Source organism: Sceloporus undulatus, chromosome 5 (genome assembly GCF_019175285.1).
Source record: "Sceloporus undulatus isolate JIND9_A2432 ecotype Alabama chromosome 5, SceUnd_v1.1, whole genome shotgun sequence".
Classification (NCBI taxonomy): domain Eukaryota; kingdom Metazoa; phylum Chordata; class Lepidosauria; order Squamata; family Phrynosomatidae; genus Sceloporus; species Sceloporus undulatus.
Window position 1 is genome coordinate 27562572 of NC_056526.1, and position 21406 is coordinate 27583977.

The window sequence follows — 21406 nt, forward strand, 5'->3', positions numbered from 1 at the left end:
CCCTTGATTTGTGTCTTCTCTCTGGGCCATTCTCTTCCTTGTTCTCTGTCTTATCCCTTCTGCTTCCCCTCATAGACACAGATACATACTGTAAAAGGGTTTAGTGGGGTGTTTCTAGGAAATAGAGTGTTTTAAGAATTAACTATGCTTGAACTACCTTCAGGTACAAGACTTCCCATTTAGAACTAGTGTGGTGAAATGGGAGATCACATTACAAGCAACCCAGCAGGCAGTGACTGGGAGAGGGTTGTAAAATCATCAATTTTGCCAAACTGATTTTTCTGGCTTGGCAAAAGAGACACTTTTAATTTTATTATTATTATTTATTTAATTTTGATTGAAAGTTTTAAAATTACACCTTTATAACCCCCTCCCATTTCATAACTGGAAGAGAGCAAAAGTGCTTCGACATCATAGGGAGACAGAAACAGAAACACGCTTCTCTCATGCTGCCTGCCAGATTTGTCTGCAATGCAATAAGGCTCTCTGAGGCAATCCTCAAATGTTAGATTGTAAGCCTTAGGGCAGGGAACCGTCTGACTAAAAAAAAAATTATGTACAGCGCTGTGTAAATTTGCAGCGCTTTATAAATAAAGGTTAATAATAATAATAACATAATAGTAGATTCAAATAGATCATGCTCTGGCTACCTTTTGTGCTTTGGGCATGTCGGTGTGGCGCTGAGCACGTACAGATCGTGCAGATTTAGGTGGTTTTACTGGAGCGCAATACATCTCCAACCGTCTCAGGTCACAGCTTTGGAAACAACATTCATCCACTATTCCTTTGGTAGGAGATGGACGTCGAATGCCTCCATACCCCGCTGGTTTGCCTAAAGGGGGGGGGAAATCAGTCATGATTAAAAGGAGATAACAAACTTCAGGATTCTGGTCATGTAATGGGATTATTAGCTAACATAATAGCTAACATGGTGTATTGGTCTGAGTGCTGAACTAGGACCCTGGAGACCAGGTTTTAATTCTCTGCTCAACCATGGAATCCCATAGGGTGACCTTGGACAAGTCATACTTTCTCATCCTTAGAGGAAGGCAATGACAAACCCCCTCTGAACAAATCTTGACAAGAAAACCCCATGTTAGGTTTGTTCTTAGGGTTGCCCATAAGTCAGAAGTAAATTGAAGGCACAAAACAATAGTTACAACCTACAGAATAGGAAATAAGTGTAAGTTGTACTGTGATATTTTTGATTGGACCCAGTTATTGTTAAAAATACTGCCTACCCTACACCCCTACTCAATGCTTGCATCTTTCATACCCATGATCTCAGAGAACCAACATTACAACATTACAACCAATTAAATGTAATTCTGCTCAACTGAAATTTTAGTACGTTAACTTAACTAATTAGTCACTTAGCATTAGTGTATTAACCAAACTGATCAATAATTTAGATGTCTTTGTATTTATTCATTTATTTGTTTGTGGATCTATTAATTTGACAAAACTATTCATTGACTCAAAATGGTATGAATACCACCTGTATGAACAAGCGTTACTTGATGTTCTGTGACAGATGTGGAATACCAAGTACAAGCCTTCCCATTTAGAGCTAATGTCGTAAAGTGGGAGATCTAGATTCTAGTCCCCACTAAATCATGAAGAATTCTGGGGTTCCTATCACTCATTCGCACCCTGAGTCACCTCACATGGTTGTTCTGAGGTCATAGTCAGGAGGATAACCACAGACACTGCCTTGACCTCAGTGAATGATATATAAATGTAACTAATAATGAATGATAATAAATGTAAGTAATAATAATAAAAAGAGCCAGTGTGATAGTGTGGTTTGAGTTTGAATTAAGATTCTGGAGACCAGGGTTTGACTCCCCACTTGGCCATGGAAACTGACTGACCTCGGGCAAGTCACACTCTCTCAGACTCAGAAGAAGGTATTGGCAAGCCCCTTCTGTACAAATCTTTCCAAAAAACTCTGTGATAGGTTTGCCTTTGGGTCACTATTAAGTCCGAAATGACCTGAAGGCACAGAACTACAAACTAATACAAATAATATTCTGAAAGTTATTCATGCCCCATAAATTTTTTGAAAAAGCTATCATAATAAATGTGAAATGCTGGGTTTAGGCTTTCTTGAAGAACCAGTTGTCACAGCTATCCCATGTTTTAGAATCAAACTCCAGTCAGAAAACAGCATGTTCAGTGCTTGTAACTATGATAGATCTAGATACCACCAGTTGTACTTTTAATAGACATTTAACAAGGAGGATATCACTGTGTAATTATTTACACACACAACTCCCTTGTTGCAACATTTCCATTGGCTGCCAGTGTGGTTCTGGGCATAATTCAAAGTGCTGCTTTTCATGTATAAAGCCCTGTACAGATCGAGCCCAAGTTATCTAAAGGCCTGTATCTCCCTTTATGAGCTCTCTGAAGACGCCACCCACAGACGCACGCAAAACATCAAGAATAAACTCTTCTAGAACTCTTTTGGGCCACATAGCCCAAAAACCTCACAAAAAACTATGGATGCCAGCCATGAAAACCATTGATGTTGTTTTTATTTATGTTTTAATGTTAGTAGTATTTAATTTATTTTTTAACTTTTGTAATCAATGTTTTAGCATTGTCTTTTTAATATATTGTAACCTGCCTTGAATCCCATGGTGGGAGAAAGATGGGATATAAATCCTGCAAACAAACAAACAAATAAATAAATAAAGTAGAAGAACAGACAAGTTAGAAGAGGCTGCAGCATTTGTTTTTGCCTGAGTCTACAGGGAATGGCAAGATTCTGCCCCCTCTTTTTCTCTCCCCACTGTTGAGTTAATTGAGTACAAAGTTCTTTTGAACTTTGAACTCAGTTTGCACCTGTGGAAATGAGTTGAGGACAAAGGGAGAAAGTGGAAGGAGGAGAGAGAAATTGGGATATTTTAAAACAGCTGAAAAAGTGGGATGACAGAGGATAAATCAGGACTATTCCTGGCAAATTGGAACAGTTGGAGGATATGATTAAAAAAATATGGGAGGGACAAGGGACAAAAACATGTTTTAAAGCCCCAAGTTAGAACTAACTCTCATGTGGATGTACTTGTCTATACCCACCTACAGATATACTCATACAGCTGGAGAGAGAGCAAGAGGAGAAATAGTTAACAGTGATTTGACTGATCAGCTCTTCCTAGTTTAAGCCATTATCTCTCATCGTAGGGTTGCCATAATTGTCCACTATTACCAGGGACAAAATGTAGGACAAATTCTAGACCAAACTGTAGAACAACTGCAGGACAAAACTCAGCCCAAAATGTAGTACATGTAAGGTCCTCCATTTTTCTTAAATGTCGTAGGGCTTGTTTGCACCACCAGGAATTTCTGTATTCATCACATAGTGGCTGTAATACGCACATATGATGTTCCTCAGGATTCACAGGCAATGTGGGGCTTCTCTCCAAAAATCCAGAGAAGAAAGAACTGCCTTTTGCCTCTCATTTACCTATAAAATCCAGATTGTCAGCAAGAACAGAGCCCTTTGGCCAGAAATACCATGCACCATAGGACATGTGATCAATGTATGACTGCCTTTTTCTTCTGGGTTACTCTAATCTCACCACAGTGTGGGTGGCTATATTGGAGTTGCTGCAGACTGGGGAACTGCACTGTGGCTACAGGGTGAGTACAGGGTTTCCCACTGGGGTAGGCAAGCTCTTAGCCATGAAAGAGCAGGTAGAAATGGGGATGGAAGTACCAAAGCTGCAAAAGCAGGAAATACCCATTCTGCCATCTCACCTCAAATGGCAACAAAGAGAAACAGAATGAATATGAATAGGAAAAGAAGAAGAGAGGTAGAGAGTGCAACTAGCAGGACAGGAATGTGAGAAACCAAAACTGCTTCTGAACCAGATGGGCATGGAGGGAGAGTGTGTAGGAATCCAGCTGATCTTTGGCCAACTTAGTCCAGCACCAAGGAAGAATGAAACGTTTTTGATGGAAAATAATGACCAGCAGTTGCCATCTTTCCTATTAGGGCTTGCATCTTGTGTGGCCTTATTTACAACACACATGGAGCATTACCAAATCCTATAAGTTGCTGGGGCTTGTGGAAGATGCATTGCCACTGTACCACTGTTGCCAAAACTCATGCAACAAGAGGCTTTTTGAGTCTTGATTCTGGTGTTGTGTTCACTGTCTTACTCCAAATGGCACCGTGGGCCCAAGGGCATGCACCCACTGGCTTTCTCCCCAGCTTCCCCATTCTATTCCTCCCCACCCAAGGTTTTGGCTTGCTAAGGGTGCACAAATGAAATACACATGCAGACACTTTTGTGCTGAGCCAGCAAATTCCCTGACACCAGTGGGGAGTGGAGAGGAGATGGGTCTCCAGGCTTACAGCCAGCTCACATAATACAATCAAATTTTCTCCTCCTTCAGCATCACCCACTGAGATATGTCTCTTTTCCTGGAGAACTGGGGAAATATAACAGTTCTTTGAGATTTTAGCAAAGTTCTGAGACTTTGCAACAGTAGTAGTAGTAATAGTAAACAAATAATGTTTCTCATTTATATTGAATATTCCTAACAGTGAATATATAACTATGATCTGTCTATCATCTGTATATCTATCTATGATATTCACATTATACATATATAGAAAATGTAGATCAATATTCAAATGTCTGAAAGTATCCAAGCCATATTGATGTTAGATTTGGTTAATAAATACTTTGACCTGACTTTAAAAAATGACTGAAACTAATCTGTTGAATTTCCTCTGTGCCTAAGACTGAGATCAATGGCCCTTGTCTGAGCTTGTCCACATTCAGTTCATGTTGATTACTGAAGCAATTCTTCATGATAAGTAGATTTTCTGGAAAGTACCAGTAGGCTTGGGATGCAGCTATGCATATGCCTGGACTCAGCCCATACAACTGAAGATCAGCCCAGAGTTAGTTACTAGACTAGTAAGCATATTAATTCACTGTTCATGTGATTTGTCTGGCATGCGAACATATCAATATATTTACATGAATTGATATAAACACAGGGATTCATTGTAGTATAGAGGTTTGAGTATTATGAGACCTTGAATAAAATCCCCACTCAGCCATGATGGTCTCAAGATGAGTTTGGACAAATTATTGTCTCTGTCTACACTGAAAAAAACATGTGAATTGCTTTAAGTTCCTTGGAGAAAAGGTTGGTATAATATGATAAATAAATACATGCTTTTAAAAAAGTTTTTTTAAAAAAATAAAATAAAATAGAAACATAGGGTTACCTTATATTCTTTTCCTGGACACGGCCTGCTTTTCAGAGTTAAAATTTCTTTTTTGGATGGATTTTTAAAATGTTTTTTGCTGATTTGCCTCCTGCCTGCCAATGGTGCCTCCTCATTACTGTCTTGCAGGCTGCACTGACAATTCTGCTAGGGAAAGGGATGGAGGCTGGCCTGGTGGAGCACTCAGAGACAGAGTGAGGACTTTTTCACACAGAGGAATGCATCACCATTCCGAAAGAGGAAGTGGGGCCAAATGCATGGGGTTTTTGTGGGCAAGACTTCTGCAGAGGGGGTTTGCCCACCCTCCCCTCACCCTCTATCTTTCCTCTGCAACAGCTGCTTTTTCCTAGGCAGGCAGGGAGGGAAAATCGCAGCAAAACATCATGGGGATTGTAGTGTATTCTTATTGAACACAATCCTATGGTGATCTACAATTACATTCCACATCTGGCAATTGTGAATTGACTGCAGATTTGGAGGGGAACAGGATTTGTAAATCCAACTGTTCATTGAATGTGCCTAATGATGGGATGACTAGCAATTGCATTCAGATTGGGTTTGTGTTCTCTCTGATGTCATTTGGTAACCTCATGTGAAATAATTCTCAACCCATTCAATGCCCCTGGATTGAGCTCAGTTTAAGCTTCCAATTTTCAGCGTGTGAAAAAGTCCTGAGAGAGACTTGGGAGTTTGGGTGGGGAGAAGGGAGACAGACCTGGAGAGCAAGGTGGTAGAGGGAACCTCCAGCTGTTTTGGGTGATGGAACAAGGTGGCTTGGTAGAGTGTATGAGGTAGCTGTCAGAAGAGATGGGAAAGGGCAAAAAGGAAGGCAAAATTGTTGTTATTTAAATACAGTTAAGGTCAAGAATATTTCTAGTATTCCTAATTCCTAACTATCACAGTTTATATAGTGTATGTGGTGGTGTGTGCCTTCCAAGTCATTTCTGACCTATGGCGACCCTATCACAGGGTTTTCTTGGCAGAATTTGTTCAGAGGTTTGTCCTTTCATTACATTAAGGCTGAGAAAGTGTGACTCACCCAAGATCACCCAATGGTTTTGCATAGCTGAGCAGGGATTCAGACCTTGGTCTCCCAGTGTCCTAGTCCAGAACTGAAACTATACCACACTGGTTCTGTTTATATAGTAGAAGTATTTAAAGAGAGAGTTGTCATAGTGCTTGGTTGTTTGAAGTATTCAGATTTTTTTTGCTTTTCAAAATATATTAACCCTAAGAAAACCAACTTGTGTTGGATTTGGATGCATAGTTGGTATCTATCCAATTACTGTAGTGGAAAGCTGTGTACAAGTAACGCCTTCCACAGACATCGGCTAATATTTGGTACAGTCACATCATAGTGTTACCCATATATCCCTAAGACTCATTTGCACCATTTCCCCCTCTTCAGAGAAGAACTATGCAAACTGGGTTATCTAGCATAAGCTGGTATATGAATATATGTGTTCCTCCTCTTCCCTTCCCCCCATTCTCCTGATGTTGCTTGTTGTATAAGTTAGTGTAGTATTTTGGCTACCACTTGACCTGCTGTGGAGTCAAGCCCCTGTATTACTTTTTGCACGCTTATGAGCTGACATGTTGAATCATACCATTCTACTGGCTCTTGTAAAAACGTTCAGATTTAGAAATCTCACTTCTTGTACAGCTGGCTTCTGCAGCAAGAACACTTCACTTTAAATAGGGCAGGAGCAGTGATGTAATTCAGAGGTGCTTTGTTTAGACTAGATTCCCCCCCCCCCAATGTAAGAGTTTTCTTTACTATGGGTGACATCAGTCCCATTCTGCTGTGAGTAGGACTAAAGCTTAAACTGTTTGCAGAAAAAAACCCTCTTAAACGGAAGGTTCAATTTCCTATTTCTCTCAGTAGAACTACATGAGAACCACTCTCATACACCAGGGGTGGGCAACACACTCATTTATTTCCATTGCCGATCAATCTATGCCACTGGCATTTGGTGCCATTGCAAAAAACAAAAACAAAAACACCCCCCCCCCCCCAAAAAAAAAAAAACCTTTAAAAGAAACCTTGCTTTACCTTGCCTCATCTCATATTATCTTTCCTCTTCTTCTCTTCCAGACACTCTGTCTTACTCTATGGAATGCTCTGTGCCAAAGGAGCATTGCAGAAAGATACGTACTTCAGTGTGACACTGTGAAACTCAACTCCACAATAGAAATCTTCCATAATAACCACTGAATTTTAAAGAGCAACTGCAGCAGCTTTGGAAACCACAGTGACACCTGCCAGTTGTTAACACTAGCAAAGGGTTGGGTAGGACAGTCTGTATTATGCTTCAGCATGTCCACATTCATGTCACCACCATTTTACAATATGAAGTGCAAGCATCTACATTTTTTATTATCCAGAATGGAACCCCCACAGATCTAGAGGGCCCACTGTATTAGTATGGAAAGAAAAAGAGGATTGAAACAAGCACAACACATGCAACAAAATAAAATCAGCAGGGAAGTGTTAGATTGGGCTTCCCTCCCCCTCTCCCCCCACCTAGTATCATACTTGCTTTTAATGTTTTTACCACCCCCCATCCTCCCCCAATCAGCATTGTGTTGTCTTTGTTTTTACTTCAGTCAGTGGAATGTGCACATTCTCTCTTCTCCACTCAAATCCTCCCCTCCATGTTTCACATGCTCACTTGCTCATTCATGTGGAGATCTGCAATGTATATATGGTGTGTGTGTGTGTGTGTGTGTGGGAGAGAGAGACTGGGGATGGAGTGTGTGAGATCTCCACATGAGTGAGTATGTGAATGATGGGGGAAGGATTGGAGGTGGAGTAAAATAGTAAAATCAATTGTGACACTCAGGTAGAGGGGGAGAAAGAGGGAAGGGGTTGCTTGATCTCATGGCTGAACATTTTCACAAATAAAAGATCAATAAAGTACTTTTTTTTGTCTTTATCCAACATGTGCATGTTTGTATATTTGTGGGTACATTTAAAATTTGCTCCCTCTAAGAGGGAAAACAGGGCAAAGGGGATGGGATGGGGAGGCATGCAATCAGAGTAGGTTCAATAGATTGACAGATAAATGGTAAGGGCTATTGCCTGATAGGTTGATGGTGGGAAGGGGGGAAAAGCAAGTTTGCTAGGTGAAATGTGTGGCTGGTTATGCTGATGTCATCTCACTGTGTCTGTGAGAATGTGGTGTTAATAGGGTTGCTATGGGGTCACTGTGGACTAGAAAAATGTAAAGTGGAGCCAATTTTTTCATCATTGTAGACATGACCTAAGTCTTTAAATATAAACCAGGCTCAAGGTATACAAGAAAAATTACTTTAACCTGGGGGTGTAAATCCTGATTTGGTTCATCTTCACTCAAAAAACCAGATGATGAAATATGTGTGTGTGTGTGTGTGTGTGTGAGAGAGAGAGAGAGAGAAAGAATCTCCCTGTGTGTGTATCTCCTTACCTTAAAAGGGTATCAAACAAAGAAGTAAACTTCAGAACTGAGAATAGGATTGCATCCTCTACCACTCTTTATGCAGCAGGCTCATTTAGGGACCTCAACAAACATTTAGGGACCTCAACAAACAGCCTTCAAGAATATAACTGGAGAAATCACGAGGAACTGCTAGAAGGTTGCCACTGCTGCTGCTCCAAAACTTCCATCCAAATCAATTGCCAAATTCATGCCGGCCATGAAAGCCTTCGACTTCACATTTGCCTTAACTCTGCATAACGACAGGACTGACTTCTGGACTTCTTTCCTAGCTACCCTTTAGAGCAGGGTAGGCAACCTTTTTGAGCTGGGGGCCAGGTTGCTGTCCCTCAGACAACTGGGGGGCCAAAGCCAAAAAATAAATAATTAATTTAAAAAAAAATGAAATAAATAAATAAACCGGGACAAATGTAGGACAAAATTTTCAAATGGTGGACACTTTTTTAAAAAAAGTGGAGGACAGGCGAAAAAATTTGCTGATTTTTTAAAACATGTTAATATAAATGCATGGTTCTGAGGCTTCTATAGACAATTGCCCCTGCGCACAGGAGGCCAAAGGCCCCGGCGGCAATCGGCGGCAGGACTGGGCTGGGGCCGGTCCCAAGGCCTCACCAGGCCGCATCTGGCCCGCGGGCCGCAGGTTGCCTACCCCTGCTTTAGAGGTTTAGAGGCCTCTTCTGATGCTTGAGACATTACCTACATGAACTTGGCCTTGTGTAGGAAAAGAAAAGAAAAGTACTCATGACATCTTTGCACATGTTATAGAAGATCAGGATGCAAAATCAGAAAGTTGTGTTAATTTTAAATGTGTTTGCCAGACATCATACTCTGTAATGAGATCTTCCTTAAAGATTTTTGTTTTCAAAGAGTCTGCTTCCAGTGGCAGATTTTTACAAATTGCTTAGTCTTAAAAAAAAAAAAAAAGAGGGGGAAAAATCCTTTGCCCTCCCTCCCTCTTGCTGTAAACTCTGTACTTTGGAAAGTGTTTACTTTCACACACAGTTGCACTGAACTATGCCCTCTTTCTAAGGCTTCTGTTGGGAAGTTGATAAGTCCACAAAGCATGTGATATGGGCTGTGTTCTTCACACAGTGGTTTCCGAAGCCAACTAGGGTGGTGTGAACAGAGCAGGATCTATAGGCAGTATTGATCTAGGATCTGAGGTGGAAATTTTATAGTATCAAGGGTACTTTGGAGATAAGGGCCAACAAAAGAGTGGGAACAGGATGATGTATTGCTTTAGTCCAATACAATACTCCAGAGTGCAAGAGTGTTGCCAATATTGCCAGAGTTTATAAGCCTAGGTCAGATTCCATGGCTGGAAAGCCATAGATTCTGCCAGAAAAGAAGAAAAAACCCTGAATATTCTTTTGGCAAGAAAAATGCTGTGTTGGATACAAAGTCGACTTAAAGGGAATTGCCAGAACATTTATTGAGGACTGTGAAAAAATAATTACAAATGGTTAGAGATAATTGTTGCATTTTGGTTAGGGAGTGAAAAACAATGGATGCCAAGCTAGCCAGTTGTTGACATTCATTGCATCAAACAGAGTCTAAGGTCTGCTTCTATTTATTTCCTATTCCTTTACGTCTATCCACCCCGTCTCCTGACCAATGGAGCATTTTCTCAGGGGACACTCAGTCTAATTCTAAGCAATACTCGGATCTGATGAATGAACCAAAAGTCAAAAATAGTGTCTGTGCATCAAATCAAGCTTCAAGAACAGGCTGCAATGCTGTACACAATTTACTTGGGGCTACACAATTATAATAAAGAAAAATAAATAATTTATTTATATTTCCAGACTAAGTGCCACCATTATAATGAGGCTTGAGCGCAGTGGCGCAGCAGCACACACCATTCATTTTTCCAATGGAAGGGGGGGCCCGGACCCCAAGAACCCCCCCCCCTTGGCTACGTCCCTGCTGATTATCTTCTTGTTAATCTTTGTCAATGTAAATAGGCTTCTCAAACATTTTAATAAACCAAGTGGTTTATTAGTTGTGCTTTGCAAATTTTGATGTCAGGTCTGCTATTGGACTTGAAGCTGGGGTTTTCCTAGTTCAAAAGAAGACGGAGAGGGAAATATGAAACTTGAGTAATGCATAAAGGGGCACAGTAGTACATAAAAGGAAGTGAATAAAAGGGCAAGTCTTTGTGCCTTAATACTGTATAGCCTTCTCCACCCAAATTGCATCCTGTTGTTCCGGCCTACAACTTTTATTATCCTTGATCACTGGCCATTTGGGCTGGGACTGATGGGAATTATAGTCTGTAAGGCACTTATTTGGGTAAAGCTAACTAAATATAACATACTGATGAAGAATTTTAGTAAACTGAAAATATTGATCATTTCTTTGTTAGTACCATATTTTATTCTAAGGAGGGTATTCTCCCACTAACATTTGGATTTCCTCTAGTATGTTTTTCATATAAAACAGAGATTGAAAACCTGCATCTCTCCAGATATTGCTGGGCTCCATCAGCCCTAGTTAGCATGGACAGTTCTCAGTGATACTGGTACTGTATGCATGTCTATGTACCTCCAAGTCGTCTGTTGACTTATGGCAACCCCATGAATTTCATAGTGTTCTCTTAGGCAAGAAATACTCAGAGCTGGTTTTGCCAGTTTCTTCCTCTGAAACATAGGCCTGGTACAGATGGGCCTATGGGGCGCCCTCGTCACATGCCAGGGGTTATCTTGTTGTTGATCATTGTCAACAGCTGTAATGATGTCACGGGTGCACCATTGGCACACTGCAGCATCATTATGGTGCCGTAAAAACAACCCGCTTTTTGCGGGTTCTTTTTGCTGCATGAGGAAGCCGCGCAATTTGTCCACTGCAGCTAACTCATGCAACAAAACAAGGCGCTGGCAAACCGTCCTTTTTGGGTGGTCTGTACCAGGGCATAGCTTATAGCACTTGGTATTTGTTGGTGGTCTCCCATCCAAATATCAACCAGGGCTGACTCTACTTAGGTTACAAAATCAGATGGGATCTGGTACCTTGAGAGCAGAGGGGGGCCTGGAGTCTAACATATGGAAGATGACAGGTTTCCTACTAAAGCAAACCAAGTTATGCCTCATACTCACATATTAGCTTGATCTAGTGAGCTAAATGATGGACTTTCCATTTACAACTATATAATTGCAGCATTCAGATATTAGGACAATAGGACTAGTGCAGAACAGTGAAAGTCAAGTGATCTAAATAGGATTTTGAACATTTACTCTATAATGTATATATGCATAATTATAATGTGGTGTATGTGTGTGAGTGAGAAATGCATGGTTAAAATATGTACAGTCAATGACTTTAATGCAAAGAAAGAAAAGTACAATTTGAATTATTCAGAAGTGAAATATTAATCATTCAAATATTCCATTGATTACAGTAGGAGTTAAGCACAGCATAACTATGTTTCTCTGGGTTTAGACCTAAGTGGTGCATACACCATCAGGGAGGTAGTCTGTGTCTTTCTGCTAAGTGTATTCAGGAACAAACAATTGCCATTGCATAACATAATGCAGCCTAATATTTATATAGCATTTAATGTGCTTCACATACGTTGTCACAGTAATCCTTACAACAACAACGTCATTATTCCCTAATTACAAATTGGGGGCTGAGGTTGATTGATATTGGTTTACCTAAGATGACCCAGTGAGCACATGGCTGACAAGAGATTTAAGCTATGGACGTGCCGTCTCACACTCTTAACCACTGTGTTATACGAGCTCTTAAGCCTTTCTAACTGCCCTTGCAGGATGTACCATTATTCCTGAAGGACCTAAACCTGTAGATGTATTAATACGGAAATAGATTTCAGAGATGATAGAGGCAAAATAAATAGTTTCTTTCAAACCACAGGAGATATTCTTATATCTCATAAACCAAACAAGAAGAATCCAGTGTTTTGCATTCTTTAAACTCTTGGTGTCTGGGGCGATGATCCACATTGTCCAAAGGTATTAAGTTAACCATCAGTATAAAAGATGAAAAGTTTGTATTCTGCAGAATGAAGAGAATCTCCTGCCACAACCCTGGGATGAAGGTTACATTCAGTGGGAGGGGGCATATGCAGCTGAATGTACATAATAGAGGGATACAATGGGTTATTTTGAAGGCCCACATTGGTAGAACTTCAGATTTTTGCTTCTTTGATTAGAAAGCCTCTCCCATCTGCTTATGAAAGATTTTTCTGTGTACTGTGGGTGCTGTTTGAATAGCACAAACCCCAAACCCATTGTATGTATGGAACAAATAGTGTAGTTCCTGTCCATTGTATAGCCCTGTATAAGTATTCGGTCTGCAGGTGGATGGTGAGTAAGGCATGTGGGCTTACCAGGGGTGATGGGTGTCTCCCAAGTCACTAGTGCAGTGAATCTGGTCTAGTTTTAGTCTACTTTTGAAAATCTAGTTTGTTGCAGACTTTTGTTCCAGGTCTATTTCTGAACTGCTTGGATAGCTCCTTTAAAATATGGAATAAAACTCAAAGTAGATTTACTACTCCTTTGATACAGAGTCCACTGGTTACATCTGGTGTGTGTAACATGCCTGTGTCTGTGTGAACATGTGTGCACACATGCATGCATGCACACAAACACACACACACACATGTTGTTCTACTCTTAGTCCCTGCTCTTTTCATGTTTTGCAGGAAGATCTAAAGTATACTTAGTTCATAGAATCATAGAATCGTAGAGTTGGAAGAGACCGCAAGGGCCATCCAGTCCAACCCCCTGCCATGTCGGAAATCTCAATCAAACCATCCTTGACAGATGGCCCTCCAGCCTCTGTTTAAAGACCTCCAAGGAGGGAGACTCCACTACACTCTGAGGACTCAGGAATCTTTTGTCATTGGTATTTATTTAGACAATTGAGGGAAAGGTGGAGAATGGATAAGAAACTGGTCGGAATTCAAAAGAAACAATCAGATTGGGAAGAAAACACTTTAAAAGGGAAAAAGAAACTAACCTCAAGATATTACAAGATGATAATGGATTGGGAAACGGAAGAAGAAATAATCAGACATTCAATGGTGAAATGGTCTCAAAATAAAGGGCATAATTTGGAATATAAAAAATGGGAAAATATTTGGACAAGAAGTATAAAGCATACAGTTAGCCAGGAGCTCAAAGAAAATGTATATAAGATGATTTACAAAAATTGTCTTTCATGTACAAGAATAGCAATCCCCAATGTTGGAAATGCTTGGACAATGTGGGTTCTTATTTTCATATATGGTGGACATGTGATATTGCGAAAAAAATTTGGTTAGAAATTCACAAAATCTTAAATGTAAATATGAATATAAAAGTGCCTTTTTCACCAGAAATCTTTCTTTTGGGTATGTTAGATGATATTCTAGAAAAGCAACATGGTAAATTTCTCTTTTATTGTTTCTCTTGTGCTAGAATAATTTATGCAAAATTTTGGAAAAAACCACAAGCTCCATCTATAGATAAATGGCTTTGTAAACTGTATGAAATGGCAGAGATGGATAAGTTAACATGTTGGATGAGAGATAAAACTGAGGACTGTGTATATCAAGAATGGGAAGAATTTTATAAGTTTTTAGAGATAAGATGGAATAAGGTATTGATAACCAAAAAGAGAGGGATTTGAAATATATAACAGCACTTAATCTTGGTTACAAAACACTCTCTCTTTCCTAAATATTTAAAGTTCTTGTTGGCAGAATGTTATGTATAAGAAGGATAGTATACGGTATAGAGTTACTCTAAAGATGTATATTTCTAGGTAAAGCGAAGAAGATCAACAATGTTTTCTTTTTGGGAATCAATATAACATAAGGACAGATCCAGGTGAAGGAACTAAGAAGGAGAACACTTCAAGATAAAACAAGATGGAAGAAAACATCAGAACAAGCCTCAAGTAGTATTAGGAAGCTCAATTTATGTTATATGTAGTTTTAATAATGCAGTCTGGGTGTGGGGGTGGTCTATTGTCAAATTTGTAATGTGTGCAATGTATTGTTTTGTGTGGAAAAGTTAAAAATAACAATAATAAAAAAAGAAAACAAGTTAGATCCCTCCTCAATATGACATCTTCAAGTATTTAAACAGGGCTATCATATCACCTCTTAACCTTCTCTTCTCCAGGCTAAACATCCCCAGCTCCCTACGTCATTCCTCATAGGGCATGGTTTCCAGACCCTTCACCATTTTAGTCGCTCTCCTTTTGACACACTCCAGTTTCTCAATGTCCTTTTTGAATTGTGGTGCCCAGAATTGGACACAATATTCCATGTGGGGCCTGACCAAAGCAGAATATATTGGCACTATTACTTTTCTTGATCTAGACACTATATTTTTATTGATGCAGCCTAAAATTGCATTGGCCTTTTTAGCTGCCGCATCACACTGTTGACTCATGTTCAACTTGTGGTCTACTTGGACTCCTAGATCCCTTTCACACATAGTTTCATTCAGCCAGGTGTCCCCCATCCTATATCTGTGCATTTCATTTTTCTGCCCTAAGTGCAATACCTTACATTTCTCCGTGTTGAATTTCATTTTGTTAGCTTTGGCCCAGTTTTCTAGTCTGTTCAGGTCATTTTGAATTTTGATCCTGTTCTCTGGAGATTAGCTATTCCTCCTAATTTGGTGTCATCTGCAAATAAGTATACACCCAATTCTGTCATCCAGGTCATTGATAAAGATGTTGAATAGCACTGGGCCCAGGACAGAGCCCTGTGGAACCCCACTGGTCACTTATGAAAAAGAGCCATTGTTGAGCACCCTTTTGGTTTGTCTAGCCTACATTTTACAAGCTTCTTTGCAAGAATGCCATGGGAAACTTTGCAAAAGCCATGCTGAAATCAAGAAATACTATATCCACAGCATTCCCTTCATCTAAGAAGCTGGTAATTTTATCAAAGAAAGAGATTAGATTTGTCTGGCATGACTTCTTTCTTTGAAACCCGTGTTGTCTCTTTGTGATTATGGAATTGCCTTCTAAATGTTCATAGACTCTCTGTTTAATGATCTGCTCTAGAATCTTTCCTGGTATTGATGTCAGATTAACTGGATGATAATTGTTGGGATCCTCTTTTTTTCCCTTTTTGAAGATAGGGACGTTTGCCCTCCTCCAGTCGGCTGGGACTTCTCCTGTTTTCCAGGAGTTTTCAAAGATTATTGCCAATGGCTCCGATATTACATTTGCCAGTTCTTTTAATACTCTTGGATGTAGTTCATCTGGTCCTGGAGACTTATATTCATTTAGATTAACCAGATATTCTTTTACTATCTCTATGCTTATTCTGTGCTTTAACTGCCATGGCTCCATCCTATGAAATCATAGGGTTTGTCCTTTTGTGAGGTATTTAGAATGCCCTATTAGAGATCTTTAGTATCTAACCGAACTACAAATAACAGGGTTCTGTAGGACGCAGCCATGTCAGTTAAGTTTGGGCAGATGTTGCTAACATACTCCCATCCTCTTTCTACTTTTAGCTGTCAGGTAAGCATGCTGAATGTATAGAAAGCTTTTATTTGTATTTTCTATTACTGTTATTGCTATCACACTAGAGAGATCCTGCTGAAAAACGGGATTTAAACTAGATATAAATGTAAAAACACCCGCAAATGCAGGAAGTGTATCAGATGACATTGCTGTTAAAGTGAAATAACGTGAAGTTAAACCCTAGGAAAATCTGAGAAAAATGGCAGCTTTTTATTTTCGTAACTTCCTGAAAGTAAAAAGCTACCATTTTTCTCTGCTTTACCTCCAGTTCAACTTCACATTATTTCACTTTAACAGCAACATCGTCTGATAAACTTCCTGCATTTGTGGGGTTTTAATTATTTGAATCTAGTTTAAATTCCATTTTTCAGCGGGATCTCCCTAGTGTGATAAACTCCAGTGGGGTGGTAGAAGAGCCCCCACTCTATTTCTTCCCCTGAAAAAACTCTTCAGACTTTCCAACCTTTTTTATCTGTTAGACTTTCAGTTAAGTTCATGTTTAATTTCATTTTCCCCTAATGGCTAAGATTTCTAGTGTGATTGTAGTAATTCTCCCACCTCTTTTTGCACTGTTTTCAGTCCAAGTTTTCTGAGATTTTGACTTGAATCCTAAGAACATTTAAAGATGTTTCTCAGCAATAGTTTGTTATTATTTTTTAAACTTGGCAGATGTTCTTTCCTTTTGTTTCATTGGATCCAAAGCCTGACTAAAGCAAACATAATAAATTATAGAAAAGCTGGATCATGCTGAAGTTTGACCCAGAAAAGAATAGAGTTTATTTCTCTCAGAATTTGTCCAATGCCTAGTCTACCTTCCTGAGTCAATATTCCTATATGAAATTACACAACTTCTGTTTTAGAATTTACCTGCTCAATGAATATAATATACTTTGTATTTTTTTCCAGACAGGAAAGGATGTAAATTGTGATAGTTGTTTCATGAAATTATGTTCTAATTGTAAAAATATGCATAGTAGTGACACAGTGCTGATGTTGCTACAATGGCAAACAAGTATCCATCTGCTTTGTTGTTGTTGTTGTTAACTGTCATCAAGTTAATTTCAATGTATGGTGACTTTATGAATGAGAGACCTTCAAGTCACCCTGTTTTCAACTCAGTACTATGGCTTCCTTGCTTGAGTCTATCCACTTGTGATATTATCCTCTTTTCCTACTGCCTTCTGCCCTGCCAAGCGTCATTGTCATCTGCCTTATTTCTGCATTATTATTTTATTTCACCAGATTATACCTATATTGTATATCTCTACACCAACATAGTTGACTTCAATGGTTAACAACTAATCTGAGAGTGGTTTCATCTCCATTTTAAAAATAGACATCTCACTCTTCTTTCTGTTTCAGTAGGTGGTGGTTGTTGTTGTGTGCCTCCAAGTCATTTTTTACTTATGACGACCCTAAGGTGAACCTATTGTAGGGTTTTCTTGACATGTTTCTTCAGAGAGGTTTTGCCATTGCCAAACTCTGAGGCAGGGAATCAAACCCTCAATCAACACTCAAACCACTACACCACACTGGCTTTTAATACCTATGTCAACATGCAACTGTTTCTGGCCAGCTCTGATATATTAGAACAGCAGTCCGTAGGGAAAGGCGGGAAATAGAAATAAAAATTTATTATATATTATTATTTATATTGCCATAAATCATGTTGGCACAGAGATTAGTATTTTGCATTCTAATCATTACTCTGATCAGAACAAATCCATGATGGATCAGATCACTGAAACACATGACAACTACCATCTAGCCCAGGATGGCCTATACCAGGGATGTGCAAAGTACCCATGGGCAAAGTACTCTTGGGAACCCTTCAGAAGCCCCTCAAAGTCCCACCCAAATTTTAAAAACTTTTTCAAACTGATTTTGGGAGTAGATTTTTTGCTTCTAATTTGTCCCCAAACTTACCAAAACTACCTAAAGAGCCAATAGTTTGCTTCCATGAACCTTCCTGCAGCCCCATAAAGGACCCCCCCCCAAAAAAGTGGCCAAAATGGTGTCCAGATGTGACATCATGTTACTTTGAGTGCACTGAAATGTGCTGCTGTGGCCCACCAGCTGGGTGCAGGAATAAGAAAAGACCCTTATTGTGTTTGCAGTTGCCCACCTCTGGTCTACACTGATGGGCACGACCTTGCAGCATTTCAAAAAGCATATTTCCCAGTCTTCACTGGAGCTGCCAGTCTTGCAAAACATGGCAGTAGGTAGGGGCCAGAATTAAAATAGGTTAAACTTATTTGGGCCACAGATAGGTTTTAATTAATTAATTAATTAATTAATGATAATTAATATTATTAATATCAATTCCATCCTCCTTTTCCTCTGCCTGGCCCTCTCCTCAGTAAAAAGCCAAGTGGTGGAGGAGCATCGGCTGCTCTCCTCCTCCTCCTCCACCTGGACTTCTACTCGGAAGAAAGTCAAGCAGTGGAGGAGCCTTGCAGGGTGTTTGCCCATCCTCTTCCTCCTCTGCAAGGCCTCTCCTCAGGAGAAAACCGAGCAGCAGAGGAGCCTTGTGGGTCAAGCATTCACTCTTCTTCCTCCTTCTTTGTATAGGCCTCTCCTCAGGAGGAAGTCGAAAGGCAGAGAGCCTTGAAGTCATTGCACATCCTTGCGGGCCTCCCAAAATCCTTTGGCAGGCTGCATGTGACCTCCAGGCTGTATGTTGTGCAGGCCTAATGAAGAGCATACTCTCTACTATTGGCCTACAGCCCTAATGAAGAATTACATGGCACTATTAAAATCAGAAGCAGAGAATGTTTGGCCTTCCAAACTTTGTTGGACTGTACAGCATACTGCAATGGTTTCAGTGTTGGACTAAGATCACCCAGTGGATTTCCATGGCTGAGCAAGGATCTGAATGCTGGTCTTCTGCAATCCTAGTCCAATACTTAAAAAATTACACTAAATTGCCTCTCCAAAGCTAGACTTGGCTTGGAAAATGTGGATAGAAATGACAAATGTAGTTTTGTATAAGAAGCTATGAAGTAGTGATGATATCTGAACTTGCAGTTAATAACTGCAGAAACAGAAACATGTGGCAGTGATGGTGCAGCAGTCATTGAGTTGGATTAAGAATAGGGAGACTTGGGTGCAAATTCCCACTGTATCATAAAAGTGATGGATGATCTTCAACCAGTCATTATCTCCTACTGTAAACTACGTTTTAGTTTTTGGGGTATGAGCTGGTAGCCAAATTAGTCTCTTACAACAAAAATTCCAGAGTCTTGTTCCACATTAGAGAGTACTTAGTAGTAGTAGTAGTTGTTGTTGTTTTACATAAGATCACGCTAAATAAAACTGGTTAGTCTTTAAGATGTCTAAAGATTCTTTTGCTGTTTCAACTGTACAGGCTTGTTATGAACACAGAAATGAGGGGAGAACCATATATATCACCAAGACACAGAAAATGCTATTTAATTATAAGGAGAAGGAGGAAAATAATCTGGATACTCTCCAGTTTGAATCTCATGCTATATAATATATGGGAAGTAGACCCTGAAAGCTCCTATTTACCTTTTAAGCCAAATGCCAAACGAATGGAAATTCATTGCTGCAAAAGCATTGCAAAATGAAGGAAGGGAATAAAGTTCATAAAAGTATAAAGATAGAATCCTTGTGCAATCAGTTCTGGCATCACTTTGAATGTGACCATATTAATCTAACTCAACCTTTTACTGCACTGTTTAGAGAGGAGGTCACTACCCGTGTTGTTCTTGACTGCTTGGAGCCATTGTTTGTCCATCACCTGTGACATCCTGAAAGTTGAAGGACTTCATACATAGAGATGTGGAGCATCTGTTATTGTTGGGAAAGAAACTGCATACTTACATCAGGCGATGGTCTACAGAAAGCTTTCATTTTACCCCTTTGGTGTCTTTTATTATAACAAGCAGAATAAATGTCAATGGCTACATTTCTTATGTTATAGTTCAGAGGGTTACTGCAGATTGCAGAACAAACTACTTATTAACAATAAGCAGTCAGCTGGCATCCTTTGGAGGAGGCTTGATAGGAAAACTATGTGGGGAGCAACCTCTCTTGGTTGCTTCCTGCAGAAATCAATAAGGTTACTTTTTTGGACTAGAGTTATTATTATTATTATTATTATTATTATTATTATTATTAACCTTTATTTATGAAGTGCTGTAAATTTACACAGCGCTGTAGATGCAATCTTTTTAGTTAGATGGTTCCCTGCCCTCGGGCTTACAATCTAAAAAGACATGACACAGAAGGAGAAGGGAGTGGTGGAGGGAAAGGGTAAGAGGTCCAGCAGTTCCTCTCTACCTTCAAGGCCTGGACCAAGGCAGATGGACTGGAGGGAGGGTGAGGCTTCATAATGGATGGTTAATCATTTTCCAGGGAAAATACATACTCTCAAGTAGGATAATGCATATACAGTACATAGCAATACAGGAAATGGTTTAATAAACAGGCACCAAAAGAATATCAAATAGTAAGCAACAATTATGCAATGCCTGGGAAGGCTTCTCTGAACAGGATGGTTTTCAACTCTGTTTTGAAGTTGGTTAAAGAAGTGATGGCTCTTGAATTACCATGCCGCTTGGATATTCTGAATAACCATGCTGCTTGGATATTCTGAATTACCATTCCGCTTGGATATTCTGGAAAGTGAAGTGCAAAGGAGCAACTTTTCCAAGCTCTGGGTGCTTGTTATGAGACAAGAAAATGGCTGGCACTGTGCATATATTAATGGACACAGGAATCTGTCTTGCATCCAGTCCTGGTGTCTGCACCCAGTCTGACAGTACAATTACTATTTTTTTTAGATTAAAGACCCAGTGCTGAAAAGAGAAATGCATAGTTGGGTCACTGTAATGACACCCATCCACCCACTTCTATGCTTCAGGGCCCCATCTCAAATATATTAATGTCATATTAGTTTTGCCTGAGGCATTTGACAGAGAAAAGATTTGCCAACAAGCCTGGAACATTTCTCAGCACTAGGACCTTTGAAAGGGGCGGGAGAATGTTTTCCCAAGGAGTTATCCCCCTCATACTCAGTAGCAGCAAGTGGCTACCATGTCTATGGAACAGTAAATCTGCTTTGAGGTTTAGTCAAAATGTCAAATGAGTTATCTAAGCTGCTGAACCTAGTGCAGAAAGGAGAAGCCAAAGCAACCTTCCTTTGCTGCTTGTCTTTTCC

At 39.8% G+C, this 21406-nt stretch overlaps 1 protein-coding gene across 5 annotated transcripts in view; it reads right to left on the reverse strand.

Annotated features, from left to right (window-relative positions):
* IGF1 (insulin like growth factor 1) overlaps positions 1-21406 on the reverse strand; it is a 164053-nt gene that overhangs the window by 19519 nt on the left and 123128 nt on the right. For all 5 annotated transcript variants that reach the window (XR_006104226.1, XM_042470039.1, XM_042470038.1 and 2 more), the window contains exon 3: positions 651-832. Coding sequence is in view for 4 of the 5 variants with exons in the window: in XM_042470039.1 (XP_042325973.1) it covers positions 651-832 (182 nt within the window). In the remaining variant the exon portion in view is untranslated. The remainder of the gene's footprint in view (positions 1-650; positions 833-21406) is intronic.